The 22217-nt window shown below is 36.4% G+C and overlaps 1 protein-coding gene across 1 annotated transcript in view; it reads right to left on the bottom strand.

Moving 5' to 3' along the window:
- LOC105524243 (thrombospondin type-1 domain-containing protein 7B) overlaps window positions 1-22217 on the bottom strand; it is a 543827-nt gene that overhangs the window by 408425 nt on the left and 113185 nt on the right. Inside the window, exons 8-9 of the mRNA XM_011959437.1 lie at window positions 12787-12916; window positions 9399-9502 (exon numbers count right to left, since the gene is read on the bottom strand). Of these exons, the coding sequence (XP_011814827.1) occupies window positions 9399-9502; window positions 12787-12916 (234 nt within the window). The remainder of the gene's footprint in view (window positions 1-9398; window positions 9503-12786; window positions 12917-22217) is intronic.

Raw genomic sequence — 22217 nt, 5'->3', positions numbered from 1 at the left:
CATTTTACTGTCTTTATTTACACAATTATTTTACAAACATTTGACAATACCACACACATATTTTTTAATTGCCCCTATGTGATTTTTATGATACCATACCCACATTTTTAAATAGCATAAAGATCTTAGATGCTATTTCATGATAAACAGTCATAGGTAAATGAGTTAAAGAGAACTCTGTTACTTAAAAGAAAAAAAAAGTAATACACTTCCTTATTGCCACAATCTAAGAGCCTTCAATATGCTAACTCTACTGAGGATTTCTTTTTTCTTTCTTTCTTTCTTTTTTATTGAGGATTTCTAAGAGGAAGATCATTTGGTCACAAAAACTCCCCCCTTTACCCTTGTATTCATGTAACAATGAATCTCTCCACTAATTTCCACTCACTTACTTTAAAAAAACATGTCTTGTAATACTTCCATTTTCCCTGCCTTCTAAGGATTGCTGTCTTCCGAGGTTTGAAAAAGAAAAGGAGATCCATATTTCCTGAGCAACGATAAGCACTAGTAAAAGCATCAAAAAATTGGAATTATTATCCACTTCACAGATAAGAATATTGAGAGGTTAAGTGGTTCAACCAAGTACACTCAAGTTGTGAGTGGAACAACTATGATTTGAGTCACGTCCCTTGCATTTCCAAGTGAAGGAGCATCCTTGTCATCATACCAGTTTGCCTCTAGGTCTTAGGCCTGTACCTGCCCTCTGTGCTTTCAGTAGAAACTGGTATCAACTTCAGTCTTTATACAAATGATTCATATATATATATAAAAGTTTCTAGAAATAATTATTCTTGCATATTTAAGTCCTCTCTCACTGTGTATGTGTGATCTGTGTGTGTGCATTTTTATGTCAATTATTGATGTCAACTTTTTAATGTCAATATTATCGTATTCTCATTGGCCTAAAACCACACTGAGTCCGAAATTTCAACTCATCACTATCCTGTGCTCTGTACATAAAGTTAGCTGTTAAGTCCCGTTGTTTTATTTCCTAAAACGCCTTTTATGTATACTTCTTCTAATCCATTCCTAAAGTCATTCTTCTGGTATAGGCTTTCAAAATCCTTCCTGGCATAATTATAAAGTCTTCAGAAACCCCCAGCTTTCCCATTTTCAGTTCCTACTTCTCATATCCTGCTATGAGGCAGATTACTTTATGTACTTGCTAAGTTTAATAGACTCTAGTAGGTTTTAAATTCTCATTCCCCATACACCTCAGCTAAAAGAGTGATTTGTTTCTTATTTTGTTTTTCTCACAATGTAAATTTTTCATAACATGGTTGGCATAAAGAGGCATTGTTTCACAACTTTTGTATTTGTTTGCATTCCGAGTAGTGGTGAGGCTGAGTTTTCACTCTCCTCTGTTAGTTTTTAGAGCCTCTAGAGCAAAGGTGGTCTCCTTGTTCTTTCATTGCTACCTGGAAAGAGTGTTAGTGCTTCTGTTCTCTTTAGAAATGAAAACAAAAAATGTACAAACATTACATGTTTCTGATGCAATCCTGAGATGGCACCTGAGATAAACAGACATGAATACCTTGACTTTAGTAATCCAAGTGTTAAGGGAAGCCAGGGAATTCACGTCTATTTGAAGAGATAGAATTTTAGTCATGAACAAGAGACATATAATCCTATTACATTTACACAGTTTGCAGTAGACTTTGAAATTCACATTAGCATTCCTGAAGGGAAGATAGTTCTGTGACTGAGAACCATGCAGCTAGAAGAGAAATTTCTTACTACCAGTCTTACAAATGACTGCATTCACCAATTTAAAAAAAAAAAATTACCCCCCACCCACCCATCTTCACATCCAACAACCATTTTATCAATGAAATATCTGCTGGGATGTGGGTGGGTAGAGGTGGAAGAAGGGGCTACTCTATTCTTTGTATCATAGCTTATTACGTTAAAAATGGGAGGCTGGCACAAGACAGCATCTTTGAATCTGCAGTTAGTTCATCTTGTGTTACTAAAGCATCATTGCCTTAGGTTGGTCATCTCCTTTAATATTTATTTTTAATTTATCACCAATTTTAAAAAGTGTGCACATTCTACCTGCAGCAACCATAAAAGTCACAAATATAATCCTACCCTAAAACATGCAAAGAAAATGAAAAATACCTCACAGAATCATTATTCACTTAGATTAAAATGCAATCTTTGCTGTGAATCCAACACTTTACTCTCAAAACCAATGCGTCTGGTGTTATAAAACCTATCCTTTTGTTATAATCTGAAGATATTTTAATTTAGAAAGTTGCCCTACACTGTCTAATTTCTACATTTTAACCTGATCTTCCTCTCTTTTTACCACCTAAAAATCATAATATTTAGGAGAGATTTTTATAGGTTCCTTAAAATATTTGTAACCTATCATTTGGTATCAGGTGCTAATTAATTAGATAAATCAATAAAGAATATTATGTCCTCCAATATTTTACTCTGGTGTTCACGGCACAGTTCTCCCCAAGAATAATCCTTAATACAAAAATATTGGGGTATAATCATTTTTTCTATGCTATGAACACAGTTATTAAAAACTATCTCACTAAAGTTATTAAAAATAGTGTGGTTAGATAAGTAGTTGCCTGTTGCCTATATCGGCAACTTTGATACGTTGATTTGGACAGAGTTCATGTCCTTTCTTCTCCAAGTCCACGAGAAAGCACTGCCAAATGGCTTTGCCCTCTTAGAATACAGTTACATTTGTGGAAGGGGCACCTGGGCTAGGTTACAGTTGCTCTGTATCCCCTACTGGAAATGCCCACAGCTCGTGGATAAGGTAGCTCGTTTTTGTCCAAGCCTTGAAGTAAATGGAAGAAACTACTTTCTTTCCCAGAAAACCTTTCTCCTCCTCTTCCTCCTCCCATACTAAAAATAAAAATGGCTGTGACTATCTCTGTCGCTATTGTTCAGTCATAGTTCAAACCTATATATGTGCTTTGCTTTCTGAATGAACTGAAATGACTTTTTCCTCGTGATGTAGGTAGATGGCTATGGCAGAGAATAAAACTGTAGCTCAAAGGTTAAGTAACTATGATTCTTCCATTCGGAGAAGTAAAGTCCAATGTTCCAGAGGTATCCTTTGTCTCCTAAAATACAAGGATACCTAGCATCAGAAAGAACAACACAACAAGCTGATTGGCTGTCTTGACATTTGGTAGACTATAATGACATCTTTATTTTAGAGTGTGTGTTTTGCTATATTTCTATGTATTTTCCAGACAAAAGTTGGATGATGAGCTGATGATGGGTAATATCTTTAACCTTCTCTCCATGAAGATACCATAGCTGGGGAGAACACTTTTAATCAGAAAATAAGACTATTCAGATCTACAACACAAATAGTTTTCTCTGAATCCAACTCATGCAATCAACTTACTTGCCTTCGTTTTATATAAATATATACTTTATGTTATACATAATGTTGGAAAATCATACAAATTAATCTTTTTTTTTTTTTTTTGAGATCTTAGCTCACTGCAACTTCTGCCTCCCGGGTTCTAGAGATTCTTCTGCCTTAGCCTTATGAGTAGGTGGGATTACAGGCACCCACCACCACGCCCAGCTAATTTTTGTATTTTTAGTATAGATGGGGTTTCACCATGTTGGTCAGACTGGTCTCGAACTCCTGACCTCAGGTAATCCACCCGCCTCAGCCTCTCAAAGTGCTGGGATTACAGGCATGAGCCACTGCGCCTGGCCATAAATTCTTAATGATTCAATCACATATTACAAGCCTTAGTGAAAGACTAGATTATGAAATGTTATGTTAAATAAAGCATATCAGACAAAAATGGTAAATACACACAAATATATGTTTCTTATGGATTTTCATTTTTAAATACCAGGTATTATTGGTGTATAATTAAGACTTTAGATCTCCATTATTTAACTTCTTCTGATTTCTAATTCCATTCAAAACAAACAAAGAAGCAAAAACTTAAGGTAATCCACAACTAATTTTGAAAGTGAATTATTTTGCTCATTTTTTTTCCCAGAAAAATATCTTTACTTTAAAGGGGTCCCTTGAATGCAAAGAAAAGCATACAGAATCTCCATCAAAACTATTGTGTAAGAAAACTGTGACAAAAACTAATTAAAGAAGAACAAAAAGATTTTACAGAATTTAGAGATCTGCCTCTTTTGGTCCACCTAAACACTGTTCAGTGAAAATAAACCAAAAAAGACTATAGATAGTTCAAAAAAGTCAACAATATCATAGACAAGATGATTTCGATCTCCAGTACCTACTCTGTATCCATTACAGTGCCATAATGTCAAGTCTGTCGCTGACAGAGTATACTCACGGGCTGATAAATGACCAGAAAGTTCGTACAAAAGAAAAATACTGGAAAGTCCATTAAGTCAGCTTTAAAATAGTGGATAGCAAAACAAAAAATCAGTCCCTAGCGAAATACACTCCACTTACAGAAATGACAGCATCTCGACTTTTCTCTCTCTCTTTTTTTAGTACTAAAGTTTTAGCATTTTAAGGGCAGTTTCTACAAAGTGTATTATTATGTTTAAATTTCTTCTCCTTATACTTTCATTTGCCATAAAATATAAGTCACTGTTAAAAAAATTATTCTGATAAAGCACAAGACTCTGGGCAGAAAGAATACTTGGGTCTTCTTGAAGTACGAGACAACTAGGACAATGAAACTCAAAGTGCCCATCTTCCTGGAGATGGTGTAGATGTGTAGCTACAGTTATAACTCTATGTGCTGTTCTACCTTCTTGTTTTTCTTCTTATTATTATTATTATATCTTTTTTTTTTTCTTGAGGCGAGCTCCGCCTCCCGGGTTTACGCCATTCTCCTGCCTCAGCCTCCGGAGTAGCTGGGACTACAGGCGCCCGCCACCTCGCCCGGCTAGTTTTTTTGTATTTTTAGTAGAGACGGGGTTTCACCGTGTTAGCCAGGATGTTTTTCTTATTTTTTAACTGAAAAATTATTATACGAATGAAATCTTAACCATGAACCAATTAAACAGGTCGGCAACCAACGTACAATGAAATAAAACAAGTGGTACTTCTGTTTCTGGCAGTCTAATGGCACACAAATCCTGAAATATCCTTTCAAATGAAAAAGACTAAAGCATACGATAACATATATATTTTCTGAATGTATTGCTGGGCTGGTCTGAAAGTAAGGAATCCATAACACCCAAAACAAAGTGAAAGTAGGAGGCCCTGCCAGGTAAACAAGAAAGGCAAATTTCATCCCAAGGGTTTCTATTAAATCTTGAAGATGTCAGTTTTTACTTTTATGGATTCATAATGCACAGAAGGAAAAAAAAATATATAAGGTTGGCCATGGAGAATCTTATAAAATTCCCACACTAGAAGCAATGGCAACTAACATTCACCCTTAGTGTTTAGGGATGAACTAGATAGAAATAAACTTGCTAGGCACAAGGTTTTGGCAAGACAACTTGCAATTCTAAAGCATAGCATTGGATAGCAAGAGAGGAGAATCCTTCATGAGAATGTATAACCTCAAGCTGGCCTCCCATGACTTTATGGTCTGAGTTCAAACTCCCTCTGGGATACAAAGAACTCAACGACAAAATAAACTTTTCCAAATTGATAAAGGCTTTAAATCCTTAAATTAATTACATCTACAAAGATCCTTTTTGCAAATAAAGTCATATGTGCAGGTTATGATGATTAGCATGGGGACATGTATTTTTAGGAACCACAATCCATCCTATTAATATGCGTGAAGAAACAAGACCCTATCTGTTTAAACCAGCAAAAAATGCTGTCAGCAGAAGCTTCTTCATACAGTATAAAACAGGCAGGTCCCTCCTCCTCCCTTCCCCCACCTGAATTTCCTTCCTGGACCTAGCTTTTTCAGCATTTTACAATGCATTTACTTAAATAATCCCTTAGAACATTGAATAGATCACTTTATTGCATTATTATTATTGTTTGAGCCAGGGTCTTATTCTTTCACCCAGGCTGAAATGCAGTGGTATGATCACAGCTCACTGTAGCCTCAGCTGCCCAGGTTCAAACGATCCTCCCACCTCAGCCTTCTGAGTAGCTGGGACTACAGGCATACATTACCATGTCTGGCTCATTTTTAAAAAATTTCTATTTTCATAGACACGGGGTCTTGCCATATTATCCAGGCTGGTCTTGAACTCTTGAGCTCACGGAATCCTCTCACCTCAGACTTCCAAAGTGCTGAGATTCAGGCGTGAACCATCACACCTGGCCAGATTATGTTAAAAAATAAATTTTTACCAAAGTAGTACATATTCATAGCATTGAAACTTGAATAATGATAAAACAAATAATTACCTGACTCCTCACTTTGAGTCAATTATTTTTTACTGTTCTACAGTTTCTTCTAATGGGTACTTCATGTTTCTAAAAATATATTCATATAGCTCCATTAGCCAATTCCTTAATGATAGGTGCTTTCTACTGTTGTCTTTTTGAGGTCAACACCTCCCAGGTCCCTTCACTAAACTCTCAATATTGTTGAATCACATTTTTTGCTTAAATCCATAATTTAATGTTTTTGCTTTTATGACAATATATTCTTTATAGGTAAGCTGAAAAAGTATATTGTAACTATACCTCCTATCTACAACATTTTGTATTTCCTGAAATTCTTTCACTTTTATTTGCAGACATTTCTATGAATCTGGATAAGTGCTTTTATACCTATGAAATGCTTCTCAGTGCAATTGTCCAGGTCAAACCTGACAAATCCTCTATTCTTTCTATTGTTTATGTTAAGACACCCCTCCTGACACTTTATAGGTCTCTTGCTGTCACCACATGAGCCTAGTGAACAACTCGAGGCCTGTGAACAGCAGTGGTCCATGAATTTCCCCTCTCTTTCTTCCTAGGAATGCCAATGTCCTCTCTTCTGGGGAGGATATCCAGTGTGCATCCTGATTTATTCATCTTTGATGAGGCATATACTCTATTTACTTCTCGACACAGGATGCTTTGAAGGTAAGCTTTTGGAGATTTTGTTTTCTGCAAACATTTTCATGTTATCCTAATAACTGAATGATAATTTAATAGGACTTCTTGGTTGAAAATATTCTCATTCCACATTTAGAAGCTGTTGCTCTATTTCCTTCCACTTTCCAATGCTGATGTGAAAAGTCCTATAATCTTATTCAAGAACTCTGGGTGATAGATCATGCTGTTTACTCTGGAAGACTTTAGGGTAATGACTTTACCCCATGTGGTCTGAAATATCACAATGACAAGCCTTGATATGGGCCTTATTTAATCATTTTGGCTCCTTAATGAGTATTTTTCTAGTATTATTTCTTTGGTACTTTTCTCCCCTTTATATTCTCATTTCTCTATCTTCAACTCTTAGCAGTTTAATGTTCAGAGGAAATCAGAGTCTCATAATTCCTTATTCAGACATTCCTTTGATCCACCTGATTTCAGTCTAGCCCCACATCTCCACCCACCTCTGCTTATTGTCCAGAGTCTAAAACCTCTCTGTTTCCTAGAGAATACATCTCCATGCTCCCACAAGAAAAAGAAAAGGCAGAAATCTGACTCGGTAGAGTGAAAGGTGAGGAACTTAAACAAGGAGGAACTTTGCTGCTCTTTGTTCAGACTTTCAGAGCTCTGGTTTTTATCTTCAACTCCCAACACACACACACACACACACACACACACACACTTGCACACTTCCTTCTGCAGAATGTGGTTTCTTCCTGGAGTTGTCCAGGATATATCATTTTATTTCCCTCCAGCTCCCACACCTTCACCCTTGCCAACACTTAGGTGTAATCCTGTTCTGCAAAGTACTTTACTTTTTACATCTCCATTTACTTTCCAAATTTATATATTATGATGTAGGTTACTGATGGCTCCTAATTTACCTGAAAGTAAGTTTACTGTATTCCTTGTTCTTTGGAGTGATTTTTAAAGGAGATTGATCTCACTGGAGATGTATTTAGTTTTATTGTTTTGTATTTTCCTTTATGGTTCTTAATTTAAAGAAAAGATGGAGGTAGAAACGTCTTTCCTCCATAATCCTAAAATTGAAGACCCATCCTACTATGCTAAAAGTGCAACTTGCCCATCAACTAAACACCAGGATTGTTCTAATGCTGGTATCAAATTTAGAGAAAGTTCATTGCCTAATCTAAAGGACTATCAGGCATCCAGCTAGAAATGTTCATTTAAATGGAAAACCAAAGAGATTTCATATTCTAGAAAATATGAAATATCTTGCTTTTTATGTGATAATTCTACATCATTTACAAACAATATCCCTGCAGAATTTACTAAATGATTTTGTTTAGTATTGTAGTATCATAGAGTAACAAATTCAAGGTGCTATTTAAACTGTACGCTGATTTGGATATTCTGTAACAATTTCTCAGCAGAAAGTAGGCAAAAATCTTAAAATAACAATATCATATTATTACAATAATTTAGTGATATATAAAAGTAATGTGTCTTAAGAAAGTGGTTCATTCTTATAATTTACACAAAGTCACTGTAGATCCCCACAGAAGTCTTAAATCAAACTACCTGACCAATCAATTTCATCTATAAATTTTTTGACAGGGGTATTATTTCCAAAGGATGACCTATGTAACAAAAAGAGAAACTTAATTCTAAATATGCCTTGTAAAGAACATTAATTATGAAACCAGTATACTTTGATTGATTCCACAAGTTCTAATTTTGCCACATATATCCCTTTAGTGACAAAGTAGTTAGATTTGGAGAATAATGCACTTCGTATCAAGCTTCATATAATTGGCACCTAGATTATGAATGAAATAGAAAAGTGAGCAGTCTGATGATTCTCTGAGTACTGTTTAGAGATTTCCCACACTTTCTAGTCATTGATGATAAAAGGCAGTTCTACTCAGGTCCAGAAGCTTATTCATATGTCTTCCAGAAATTTTAATACTTCCTTTGTATGCATTTGACATATAAGACATGAGTATGTATATGACAATTATATTTAAGCAATATCCTATGATCATTAAGATTAGTCAATTCATTCAGTTATTCTTTCATTCATCAACAAATATTTAATTAGCACCAAAAAATCTAAAGTATACAGACAGTTGAATTTAATCTTGATATAACCTTCATTCACAGATACCAGGTAATATCTAATATGTATTTGGAACATGAGCATTAGTGTATGCTATGACTGAGAACAGATATTTGCTTATATTTCTTTAGTCCTTAGGTACACTAACTGGTTATAGTTAATCTAATATAAAATGTTAATTATGCCAAATCCTATTTATATTCAACATCAATAAATATAAATAATTCAAGCCAATAATATAATTCATTCAAATATAAAAATAAGCAACACATATGAGTTACATAATATTAACTTATGTATTAATAAAAATCTATGTAAAAATCATCTTACCTCTTGTTTGTAACCCCTTTCCACAGGCTTCACTGCTGCCCATTATTCCCTGCCGGACAGACTCTGGCACTAAGATGCAAGGGCTCCATTTCTGTGGCTTCCACCTGTGATTACCAAAAACAATGGACTAGAAACTTCACTGTGATCAACATGCAGAAGAAATATTTAGATATGTTTGAAGTTTAAAAAAACATAGAGACAGTAATTCAATAAAACTGGATGTGAAACCAATGTCATAAAACCAAGCCTTGGCAAGCACTAGAATGACAATAGTCCACTCTACCCCAGATTCATGATTTAGGCAGTAATTCAATGTTTTTGAATTGGTCCTGTGGCTAATGAGAAAAAACTGAATTTGGATATTTTGCACATAAACTCTGGTTAATATAGAAAAGTGGCAATAATAAACATTAGAGGCACAGACCAGTCTAGAGGGTCTAGTTCTTTATGCACTTAAAATTGTTTCAAAAAAAATACAAGAAAAAAAGAGAGAGAAAATCCTTATGTCCCATTGGTGCGTTAGAGAATCAAGGTTTGAACATCCGTAAGCTTGAGGTACAAACTTCACATTAATCTTCTGCTTCAAAATTTTTATAAGCTTGAGGTACAAACCTTCACACTTAATCCACTGCTTCCATTTATAAGGTGTTTCCAAGGTCTTCTGAAGTAAATCAAACATCTCAATAGGTTATAGAGTAAAAGAACGGGCACCATGGACCTATCTTATCCGATAGTTCATCTTAGGAAAGAGGAATGGACCTGCCGTTGATCAAATACCATGATTTCTAGTCCTCAGAGGATACAATCTTGAAGGCAATCTTCTCACTTTCTACTGGTTTTTCTTTCTCAGGTCAACAAAACTCTCTTTTTATGACTCACAGGGCAGATGATGACTTGTGTCCTTCACAATATTCCAGAAAACCCCAACCTTAAATCTGTCTCTTCACAATATTCCAGAAAGCCCCAACCCTAAGTATAACTACAGATTCTGCTCTTTCACTTAGTACATTTTAATCCTTTTCATATGAGCCAATACCTCTGATAAGAGAACTACTTCAAAAAAGGAAAGAGAAACATGAATCAAAACATCATTGACCTCATTCAAGTGGCCTTCCTAATGGGAATAGCTGAAGAGTTGGGGGAAAAAAAATCAGGAAACAGCTAAACAGGAAACCTGTTACATTTAAAGAAAGCATCTATTAATTTTAGATTGTTATAAATTTACTTTATACATGAACAGACACGTTCCACATGATTCCAAGATACAGAAGCCAAAAGGTAAGGGATTTCAGTTCAACTTTTGAACTGAAATATGTCGTTCACTCATTCAATTTCCTTAAATTGAGTTAACATAGGCTTTCTTGACCAAAGTGAGACCGAGGAGTTGAATGTCCTTTACCTTGGTGAATAGACTGAAATGGAGGAAAGAAATTTTTGGAATTCCTTTACTAAACTTTCAATTTTAGGATGATAAACCCAGGTTCAGAGAGGTTACATGATTTGTCCCAGGCTGTGCAAGTCAGGACAGGCCAGTTGCCAGTCCTGCCTCTGGATATTCAGCCACATCCTCTTGGCAATATCTTATTGCCAATTCTACATAGGGATAAAGGTGCCCACGCTGTCTTATCTACTGAATGTATTGAGAGAAGTTCAAATTCACATGACAGATTAAATAGGCATTTTGATTCTGTTTTAATTTGGTAAACATGTGACTATATCACCTTAATGGATTCAGAAAGAAGAATCAGAAGAGAATGATAAAATCCTATGTTAACTCTCTTCCTAAGACAATTTCCTCCCTAACATACCAATAAAGGGGAAAGCAAAATCTAAATTGGAACTATATTGCTCAAAATTCAAGGATGTTTCATGAAGGGGCAGAGATTCATGCTGATAACTTGGATACATTTTGAACTACGCGTCAGGAAAAATGGCACAATGATCCAATTCATACACAGTAGAACTGATTTTTGGGGAACAAGGCAGGAGGTCATTGATAGCAACTAGCTCAAACACAAGTAGCTAAATTGAAGTGCAATGGGAGAGTAAAATGAGTGGACAAAGAAATGGAAGATCCCACTAATAGTTTTTTTATTTTGTCTGATTATAACAACCCTGGGTTCATAAAAACGTCTAATAATACTTGATTTGGCTATTTTTTTTTCATTTGGATACCTTCCTTGAGAGTTCTTTTGCTGGGCTCAGAAGTTTCAATATTTAGACATTGTACAAAAGGATGAATATTGACAGTGTTTCCACAATGGCCCTGTGGTTAATGAGAAAAAAATGGGAGTCTGGGCATGTTCCCAGTGTTTATTTACATCCTCCCAAAACTGGTCATCGGATAAAAACAATGAAAGTAAAGGACGATAAAATCAATAGTAATTTAGACTTCTTCAACAATATCTTTCTTCTTTAAAAAAAGGAAATAACTTGTATTCTCTCAAATAATTAGCCCTTGAATTTCACAGCTTTAAGTTTAGTTTCTCAAATAATTAGCAGAAACATGGGACATTTTTGCTGAAGGCATTTTTAAGTGTGCTGATAAAACCCATATTATTTTTAAGACCACGGATTATTTTCACAAATCAGTAAAACCCCATAGAGATTGAATTTATTCCCAATACACTTTAAAGTAGCATTTCAATCAGATTTAAAACTGTCAGGTGTTAAAAGGGGGGAAATTTGTGAGTAAGCAAAGAAACCTCAAGTATTATTTTTATCAATAGTAAACACTAATTTGCCAAGAGGGAATATACAGGGAACATACATAGTTTAAAAGTTATTCATTTTCTTTTTGTAATAAAAAATTTGATCCATAAGTTAAACTTTTTTTTTTCTAATTGAATGGTTTCTGAAATTGTGTATCACAAAAATTGAGAATCAAAAACATTTTTAATTAAAATAAACAAGGGAGTACAAATTTGCTCTTAATTCTTGACTAAAGATGTTAGGATGAGAACAATAGAATGAAAGTAAGTTACCTCCTGTGTGTGTGTGTGTGTGTGTGTGTGTGTGTGTGTGTCTGTGTGTGTGTGTGTGTGGTGTGTATTCCTTCTCCCAGCCCCCAGATAACAACCATAACAACCTCATCCTGAATCTCTTTCAAACATGATCCTGAAAGTGGATTGCTTAGTGGCATAAGTCAAGCAGCTCACTTACGGTCAAACATGCTTCCTTTCCCCCTGTTAATTAGACTTTCATATTCTCTACTCCTCCCAAATATGTTCCAGATAAGAGGGTAAGAATAGTAAAGTATTTGAAGATATGTAAATCCCAGATCCCCTCTCACTTCTTATTTGTCACCAAATGACCATATATTATATGAAAGAAAATAGATTATAATTTGTAGTAAGTCTAATGATAATTTTAAAAGATAACCACTTACCGATATATAGGACACAAGGAGACATCTTCACACTCTCTCTCCTCATATAAGGTATCTGGGCATTCCTGGCCTCCATTGGCTGCTTCTTGGATGATGATTCTGTATCGAGACTGTTTTATTGTGGCATTTCCTGAAGTAAAGGAAAAAGAAAATTAAATAGTGCCCTTTTATGTTGATGTAGATCAAAATCCAGGTAGCAACTGAGAGAGAGATAAAGTAAGCACATGTGGAAAGTCAACCTGGGAATGAAAATAACAAGCAAAGACCAAGAGTTAACACTCCATCTTACTTTTATGAAATAAACACACAATACTTAACACTGGTGATTTCAAATATAATTATTTCCCACTGTCTTAATATGTTTAATTAGAATCTACTTTACCAATGGCATAAAAGTTTTTTGACATGATCAGAGGGGCCTCAGAAGCCCTCTTTGATCTCCAACCAACAGCTGAAATCGCTGGTGTTTTATTATTAGCAACTCAGTACCTTGAGTAAGGGATTTCTCCATCCAGGCCACTTTCATAATGCAAACAAAACATACCTATAATAATTAATATATTAGTAACCAATTTATGGATATTAGTTTATTAGATTTCTTATTCTTTATAATGTCATAACCTTATAACCATATGTATATAATTGGAATTTAGGGAAGAGGCACTAAAATTGGGAAAGAACAACATATTGTTTACTTCAGGGTTTTGCTGAGAAGTAGAAGTATTAATAGGAACATCAACAAAAAAAAAACAACTGATGTTCACTTTAATGTGTTGAGGCACTCATTTCACAATCTTTACATGCCTTCTGAATCAACATCAACAACAAAAATCGATTATCATTAAAGTGCCTAGCAACTATTTCAATTACCATGTGGAAGATGGACTATTTTCACTGTAAATATAGACACAAATCTCTGACCTACAGAACTTACAATTAAGCAAGAAGAAAAGGGGCAGACATATACACAACTAGTTAGAAGACATTGCAGTGTGAGCAGTGTCAGAGAGTGACACAGGGTTCCGTAGGTATAGAAGAAACAGAAATCATTTTAGAATTTGGCAACCAAAGAGGGCTGATGAAGGAGACAGATTTTTATCTGCTTTGAGGGCCTTGATGGTTAAATAGAAAAAAAATCATATATATATATATGAATGAAATTACATATATATAGGAATGAAATCATATATATGCATATATATATGAATGAAGCCATTCAGGCCAAGGAAACACTTTGAAGAAAGGCACTGGGATGTAAGAGTGCAAGGCATTTATTTACAAAGACAGACATGTAATTAACTACATTCAGAAGGAAGGTATGTGAGTATGGCTCTGGGTGTGAGCACATGGGGAAGGTGGGAGAGAGGGAGGAGCACAGTGAGGGTTTTAAAGAATGGAGAGAAAAGACAGTGTAGGCAAAGATGGAATCAGCTGGTAGGTTTGGTACAAATAATGGACCTACCCATATCAAGATGTTAACTTACAGAAAGCCAGTACAATGAAATAAGAATTTATTGAAATTATATATGCATTTAAAAAAAATCATGAATACTAGAAGACTCACAGTGAGAAGCAACTCACCCACTATGACAGCTTCCTTACTCTCTTCCTTTTCAGAAGGAACACTTTCAACTGCTTCTGTATTTAATTTTTCTATGATTACCTCCAAATCTATAAATACTATGCTTATGTCATTACTTCTTGATTTATGAACTTCAGACATTACGTATTGACTTTCTGCAGTAATTGACAATTTACTTTGTACCATCTTTCAATCTTTGATAATGATGTTGCTATTTTTATGCCTCTACTGGTTACTTAATAACCCATATTTTTTTAAGTCCTACCCCTCACTCCTGTCCTCCATCAGACCAGTCACCACAGCTCGGCATAGTCCTCTTGGGTAGAGGAGCTTTTTCCCTGCCACCAACCACCTTCCTGCTACATTAGGTCATGGCTCACAATGTCATGTCATCAATTTCTCTACTTTTTGGTCTCACCCATTAATGTTCTGTCATCCATAAAGATCTCCCCTCCACTAATGGTCCTCTCCTTTTGTTTTTGAGAAGGAATTAGGGCTTTTAAAATTCCTTTCCTATCATTTTACATGAGATTCTCAGAAGGAGGAGAGACCAACAACTTCGCACATCTCATGACTTTGAACTGGAAGTTAAGGAGATGTACAAGATCTTTTCCATCTGTTCCCCAAGATCCCCTTTGTCCTGCTTTAACCTGCTTTATACCCATAGGTGGGCTGCATTGGTGGCCCCCTGCCTTATTGGTTTCTGTTTGGCCTTTGCCAATGGGGGGATGGGACACACAAAAGAAAAGAAACAAAGGGCAAATGAAGAGATAGAGACATGAAGGTATTTATTCCACCAGATTCCATCCTCTGTATTGCCTCAAGTTATCTCCCTACCTCTAACGAAAGCCACAGTTCCTATGGAGTGGCATTTGCTTATAGCTATTAAATACTTTTCCTTCATTCCACTAAATGTTTCTCCCTCCATCAACTTTATGGCTCTTAACTTTCACTAGCCCAGGTACTAAACCATCATACCCTGTAAGTCTACCTTAACACTTCCAATTCCTTTGTAAATAGTCCCTTCATTAAATCTTCCTCAGTTGCCCCATTTGAGTGGGCTACCTCTTTCCTGGCAGAACACGCCAATAAAGTCAAAGGAGAGATGCTGCTATTTGAAAGAATAGATGCTGTAATTGACCCCTTTTTAAATGTAGTTAAGGTTCTGTGAGGAGTTCAGAAATAGACACTTAAAAAGAAAAAGAGGGTTGCCAAGACAGGTCTGCCTCATAATAATATAAAAAGCTATCTTTATTTGGGTGGGAAAAATCTTTTGTAAATAATTATGCCTTTAGGAAAAAGTCTCTTCGCCTACTCCCAATTAATGCCAGTTATACTGTACTATCTCTGTTTAGCCTATACTGTACTGTTTACCTTAGAATGTTTCCTTGAGTGTGGGTTTGTGTGTATGTGTGTTTTGTCCACATATTATCTTAGGAGTTTGTAAATAAAGATTGAAAACAATAGAAAAAAACAAAAGGAAGGCCTTCACCTCACACGGAGAGAGAAACCCTAAGGGAGACTACATATACAGCATGGACCAATACTTCTCCCTTTACACTAAACATGCACATGCACACACCATACACATACGATACACACCACACACTGAAGTAGTCTGCCTTTATGGTGTGACTACAGGTAAAATAATCTAAAGTTTGAGAAAAATAGTTGCACTGACTTTCATGCCCTACAGATATTCGGGTGGAGGTTGAGAAGGATAGATCCTCCAGTGAAAATCAACATTTAGTATCGAAGTAAGATTTTCCAGAGGAGAAACTGATCACCACTGTGCATAAGTGAAGAAAAATGTATGCCTTTGGAGAGAGAGAGAGAGTTAAGGGATGATCCTGAGATAGAGAAACAACACCAGAGATGTGTGAACTACCTGTTAAGAGTCTTTCTTTCTCTCTCTCTCTCTCTCTTTCCTTGAACTTTGCAATGGACATATATAGCATTCAATTTTAAAGAATTTTCCTCTCCTTATGATGTAAATGCCTCAAATTATGGTCAAACCTATAGCAGAATCCTTTAACCACAACAGACTTAAGTGGTGTTGTGGGAGGCTCAAGGGCAGGCAGTGTACACTTGGGATAGAGCAGTCAATGATTTTCTCATTTTTGTCCAAGGCATTTAAACCAGAGCAACTCCAACTTGAATAGGGGCTGGGTAAAATAAGGCTGAGATCTACTGGGCTGCATTCCCAGATGGTTAAGGCATTCTAAGTCACAGGATGAGATTGGAGGTCAGCATAAGATATAGGTCATAAAGACCTTGCTGATAAAATGGGCTACAGTAAAGAAGCCAGCTAAATCCCACCAAAACCAAGATGGCCACAAGAAAGACCTCTGGTCATCCTCACTGCTACCCTCCAGCCAGCTCCATGACAGTTTGCAGATGCCATGGCAACATCAGGAAGTTACCCTACATGGTCTTAAAAGGGGAGGCATGAATAATCCCCACCTTGTTGAGCATATCATCAGGAAATAACCATAAAAATGGGCAATCATCAGCCCTCAGGGCTGCTCCGTCTACGAAGTAGTCATTCTTTTATTCCTTTACTTTCTTAATAAACTTGCTTTCACTTTACTCTATGGACTTGTCCTGAATTCTTTCTTGCATGAGATTTCAATGATAGACTGCATTATGAAAATGTGGCACATATACACCATGGAATACTATGCAGCCATAAAAAAGGATCAGTTCATGTCCTTTGCAGGGACATGGATGAAGCTAAAAACCATCATTCTCAGCAAACTAACACAAGGACAGAAAACTAAATACCACATGTTCTCACTCATAGGTGAGAACAGAACAATGAGAACGCTTGGACATGGGGTGAGGAACATCACACACCAGGGCCTGCCGAGGAGTGAGGGCCTGCGGGAGGGATAGCATTAGGAGAAATACCTAATATAAATTACGAGTTGATGGGTGCAGCAAACCAACATGGCATATGTATACCTGTGTAACAAACCTGCACGTTGTGCATATGTACCCTAGAGCTTAAATAAATAAAACAAAATAAAATAAAGAATCATCTCTTACGGTCTGGATCCATATCCCTTTCCTGTAAAAATTTCACTTCATTTTGAAGCCAGCATGAGGGCTATATCAAGGGAGAACAATAATTCCAGAAATCCAAAAGGTAACCAGCAGCAAAAGAAGTGGAGTCTGAGGCAGCCCCCAGTATTATGATTTGAAGCCAGGTAAGAGAAGATGGGGAAAGGCCAAGTAGTAGCTCTCAGAGTGATGTCAAACAACATCTCCTTTTCCATTGAATACTGAAGAAAAAGTGATTTGGGGAAGTAGCTATACAGAGGGGAGGATCGTGGCTTTGCCACTGGACTACATTTAGATCACCTATGTGTGTAAAACATATTAAATGTTTCTAGGAATTACCATCTTAATCTATGTCAGATCCATGTCTGGGCATTTTACGTATGCATATGCTACCTTATTTTATTATTATCACTTCTTATCATTATTCCCTTTTTACAGGTAAGAAAATGAAGGGTGGAAGAATTAAATAATTTCCCAAAAATCACCTAGCTAGAGTTAAAACTGTACTAGGCAGACATTTAGGCCCATGATAGTTCCACTAAAAGAGACTTTATAGTATGATGAAGGGAAAGAGGGAGCATTCGGGGGTAGGGGTGTGGGGGCAGGTGGTTTACATCACTGTCCTTCTGTTATTCTAAAGGAACACTTATTCCCTTCTAAGCAATTTTTTAATAGCACTCGCTTACAGAAGATTTCAGTGTTAAAAAAGTGCCATGTTTGTAAGCTTTTGTGAGTGATGTTTCTGACCTCATTGGGCCTATGAAAAATAACAATAAATTAAAGTGCCTGTTTGCCAACATGAACAATTGCTCAAGCATGATTATGACTAATAACTAGTTTAAATTCAGTTTTGATTTATGCATATTTTATCATCACTAAGTCATCAGGCATAATTAAACTTGCTATTAATTATAGTCAAAAGAAGTAACATTTAGAGAAGATGGTGACTCAAAGATTAAGAAACATATTTACCATAGAAAGCACATGAATGGGCTACAAACATTGAGAGATGTTTATAGATTCTTTGTGAAGGTCTACACTCGTCTTTTCCAGAAAGATGATAGCAAAGAGAGAAGAAATGAGTATGTAAAGTGACCCTTTGGGTGATTTGCAGCTAGGTAGGCTGGGGCACATCACACTGAATTAGTGTCATGAATGCTGAGCCCTGATGTCAGGGTTATTCGATTAATGAGTTAAAATAAAGAACTGACTTACTAAGTTTGCAACTAATTTAAAATGTAAGAGTAGAGGGGCAGCAAGTAGAGAGTAGAACAGGGGTGAACATAGGCACTGGCTGATGGGAGAGGCAGGGTTGGAGACGAACGTGCGGCCAGGAAATTGGGGGCACTGCTAGAGGCAAGCATAGGTGCAGAGTAGATGAAGGATAGTCATGTACCAGCAGTGCATGGCAGTTAATCTAGCAGCAACTTGCAGAATTCTAAGAGATTTTAAAAATTAACCTTTAGGGGTTTCCCTTGTTTCTCAAATATTCCTATTACTCATTAAATATCAGTGGTCTATTACGCTTCACAGCACCACTACTGTTCCAGGTCTACCACTTTATAACTCCTGGTTCTCACTCTGAAGTTCTCTTTCCTCGTCTTCACTTATATATACAACTCACCACTCAAAAACAAAACTGAACCCATCCTGGTGATTCCTCTCTCACAAAGATTGAAGCAAAAGGATGACACCAATGCTTTTGAAGATTAATATCACATTAACAGTCTCACATTAAATACTTCCTAGGGTTGAGTTGCAACCCTAACACCTGTTAGACTTTAGGTTATTTCTTTGACCTTGCTAAGCCTCGACTTCCTAAGTTGTAAAACAGGCCAGCTAAGTTTCTAGGATTACATGAGATACTGCATGTGAAGCGTGTACACATTGCCACATACAAGGAATTTTCTCTAGCATAATGGGAGTTCATGAAAGAAAAGAAAGATTTTAAAAAATAGAAGAAAAGTTTCAATAGTTAAATTTTCTGTAATTTAGACAAAGAAAAAAAAGTGACAAACCAGCTTTCCATTCGGAATTGAATCTCATTCCTTTTTTGTACATCTAGGAGCAGACAATGAATGGCTTAAAACCATTCCATGTTCCTGGTAAATTAAACTACAATTGCAAGGCAATTAGTACCTACAACTACGTTCTCATATTATTGGAGAGGAATGACTAGGATGGTCAAACATCCTGCTCTCTCAGGGCAATTTTAGCTAACACCTATTATCCTAGCTTAAATAATAATAACTCCTCCATTCACTCTCATAAATGTCTTGGTTTGTATGAAACATTATATGATCATTCAAAAGACTATCACCCCCATGTGCATGTATAATAAGAAACATGTACATTTTATTTCTAATTCCAGCATAGGATTGCATTTCAAATGTGTGGAAAAAGTAGACTGACTGCACTGCTATTCTTAAAATTATCTACTCAACAGGATCACTGGACCTTTTTATTTCTTGATACAGAACTCTGCTGGCATCGTTCAAACATTCGAAGAAGGCTGTTTTGTGTCCCTCAACAAACTTGTTTGTGAAACACTGACTTAAAATTTAATGGGAAGAGAGTATAAGGCTTACCTCAAAATAACCATAGCTACTCTGTATGTGTTACTATAGCAGAAACATCACAAATTGATGCTATAAAACTGAAGAGACTTAGCATTTATTCAAAAAGGAGCATTAATATGAGGAGAAAACAACTTGGACTTGGAAAAAATTCCAAATTGTCATTGAGAAGGTTGTTTCTGGCTGGGCGCAGTGGTTCACGCCTATAATCCCAGCACTTTGGGAGGCTGAGGTGGGTGGATCACGAGGTCAGGAGATTGAGACCATCCTGGCTGACAAGGTGAAACCCTGTCTCTACTAAAAATACACAAAATTAGTCAGACGTGGTGGTGGGCGCCTGTAGTCCCAGCTACTCTGGAGGCTGAGGCAGGAGAATGGCGTGAACCTGGGAGGCGGAGCTTGCAGTGAGCTGAGATTGTGCCACTGCACTCCAGCCTGGGCAACAGGGCGAGACTCCATCTCAAAAACAAACAAACAAACAAACAAAAAAAAACAAAAACAAAAAGAAGGCTGTTTCTAAGTCAATACTAGTGATAGACAAAGATGGCAGTACAGTATTAGGCAGCCTGTTTATTCACCTTTAAATCTGTGACTGAGTTATCAGAGTGAAGCATTTACCATATACAGTGTTGTCATCATTAATAAATATTTGTGAGGTACCTGCTATATGTAGGCAACTCAACTAGGTGCTGGTGTTATGCTGCAATGTACATACATGCATTATTAAATCTACCCAGTGCAGCAGAAGTGAAACTTGACAGATAGATAATAACGTAAAAGATCTCTTTAGTTTTATAGGAGTTCAGAAACGATAATATGAACTTTGTATTTATCATCCAAATCCATCAATGTTCTCTCTTTGTTCAAGGAGAAATGCAGGCTTAAGTGGTTAAAAAAAAATGCAATGCCCTAGTAGAACTATGAGTAGGAAGGTTTTATATACTTCCTTCCTATTCATCTTGGTGTTCCATATATAGAGCAGATACATCAACAGCAGCATCTTCCCCTAAAATTCCCTCCCAGCTTAAATCTTGAAGTACTTCAAAATGAACACTGAGCTAAAGATTCTATCTATCTACATATAAATGAAATTAGGCAAAATTGCAAAGCTTTTCTGTTAAACTTTCCAGGAATGTTAAAAATAAGCTTCAGGATATCCATATACTTCGTTCATTTTGAAATACTGCCTGAAAAAAATGTACTCTATATTCTTAAATTTTTATAATCATCATTCATTTTGCAACAGAAGCCAAATTCAATGGATCTGACAACAGACAAGACCTTCAGGGCTCTGATTTCTAATCCCAGCTCATTACTGAATTGCTATATGACCTTGGGCAAGGCATTTAACCTTTCAGAACTTCAATTTTCTTACTTGTCCTATGTGGGTAATACTGCTGAGACAATTCACAGGACAGCTGCTAGGAATGCTTAATTAAGTGGGATTTAAAGTTTTTTTCAAATGCTATATATATATGTGTATATTATATATATATAGTGAACTTGAAATTTTTTATATGAAAGCCCTTTGTATAGACTTAAGAAAGAGCAATTCATGTTTATATCTGCACAAACTATCCAGGATGAGTCAAGGCAAATACAAACTTCCTGTAGTAGACACAACACGCTCAGAAGCCCAGGCCATAGTTCTAAATTTCCAGGGACTCCTTCCAATATCCTTGGCTTTCTATCCCCAACCACTGCTGTTCTTAAAACATCTCCAATTTAGAGAGAACTAATCTTACCAAATAGTGACCCACTTTGAGTCTGCCCTTCCTTAGTCTCTACATATCACAACTGAAGTCATCCATAGCTGATCTCCTTGTGTTTAATTCCAGCTGCATATCAGAATCTCAGGGATGCTTTCTCAAATTCCTAGTGCCCCACCCTCCTCTCAGAAACCCAAACCAAAGAAATGACAATCCCTGATGGGTGGAGCTCAAGTATTAGCATGTTTTAAAAAATTCCCAGGGAGGAGAACCACCAATTTAGCACAATTAAAGCGGAGTTTCTTATGCATCCAATACGTAAAACAGGAAAAAGACCATACAGCATGCTTAACCATGCAATAGAAAACAAATGAACACTAGCTAAACCACTACTGCTCTCAACCCATTTAAAAAACACGACCTGGCTGGGCGCGGTGGTTCAAGCCTGTAATCCCAGCACTTTGGGAGGCCGAGACGGGCGGATCACGAGGTCAGGAGATC

This window comes from Colobus angolensis, unplaced genomic scaffold (genome assembly GCF_000951035.1).
Source record: "Colobus angolensis palliatus isolate OR3802 unplaced genomic scaffold, Cang.pa_1.0 Scaffold492, whole genome shotgun sequence".
In the NCBI taxonomy this organism is placed as follows: domain Eukaryota; kingdom Metazoa; phylum Chordata; class Mammalia; order Primates; family Cercopithecidae; genus Colobus; species Colobus angolensis.
The sequence above is the reverse complement of the archived record's forward strand: the minus strand, read 5'-3'. Positions and strand labels throughout refer to the sequence as shown.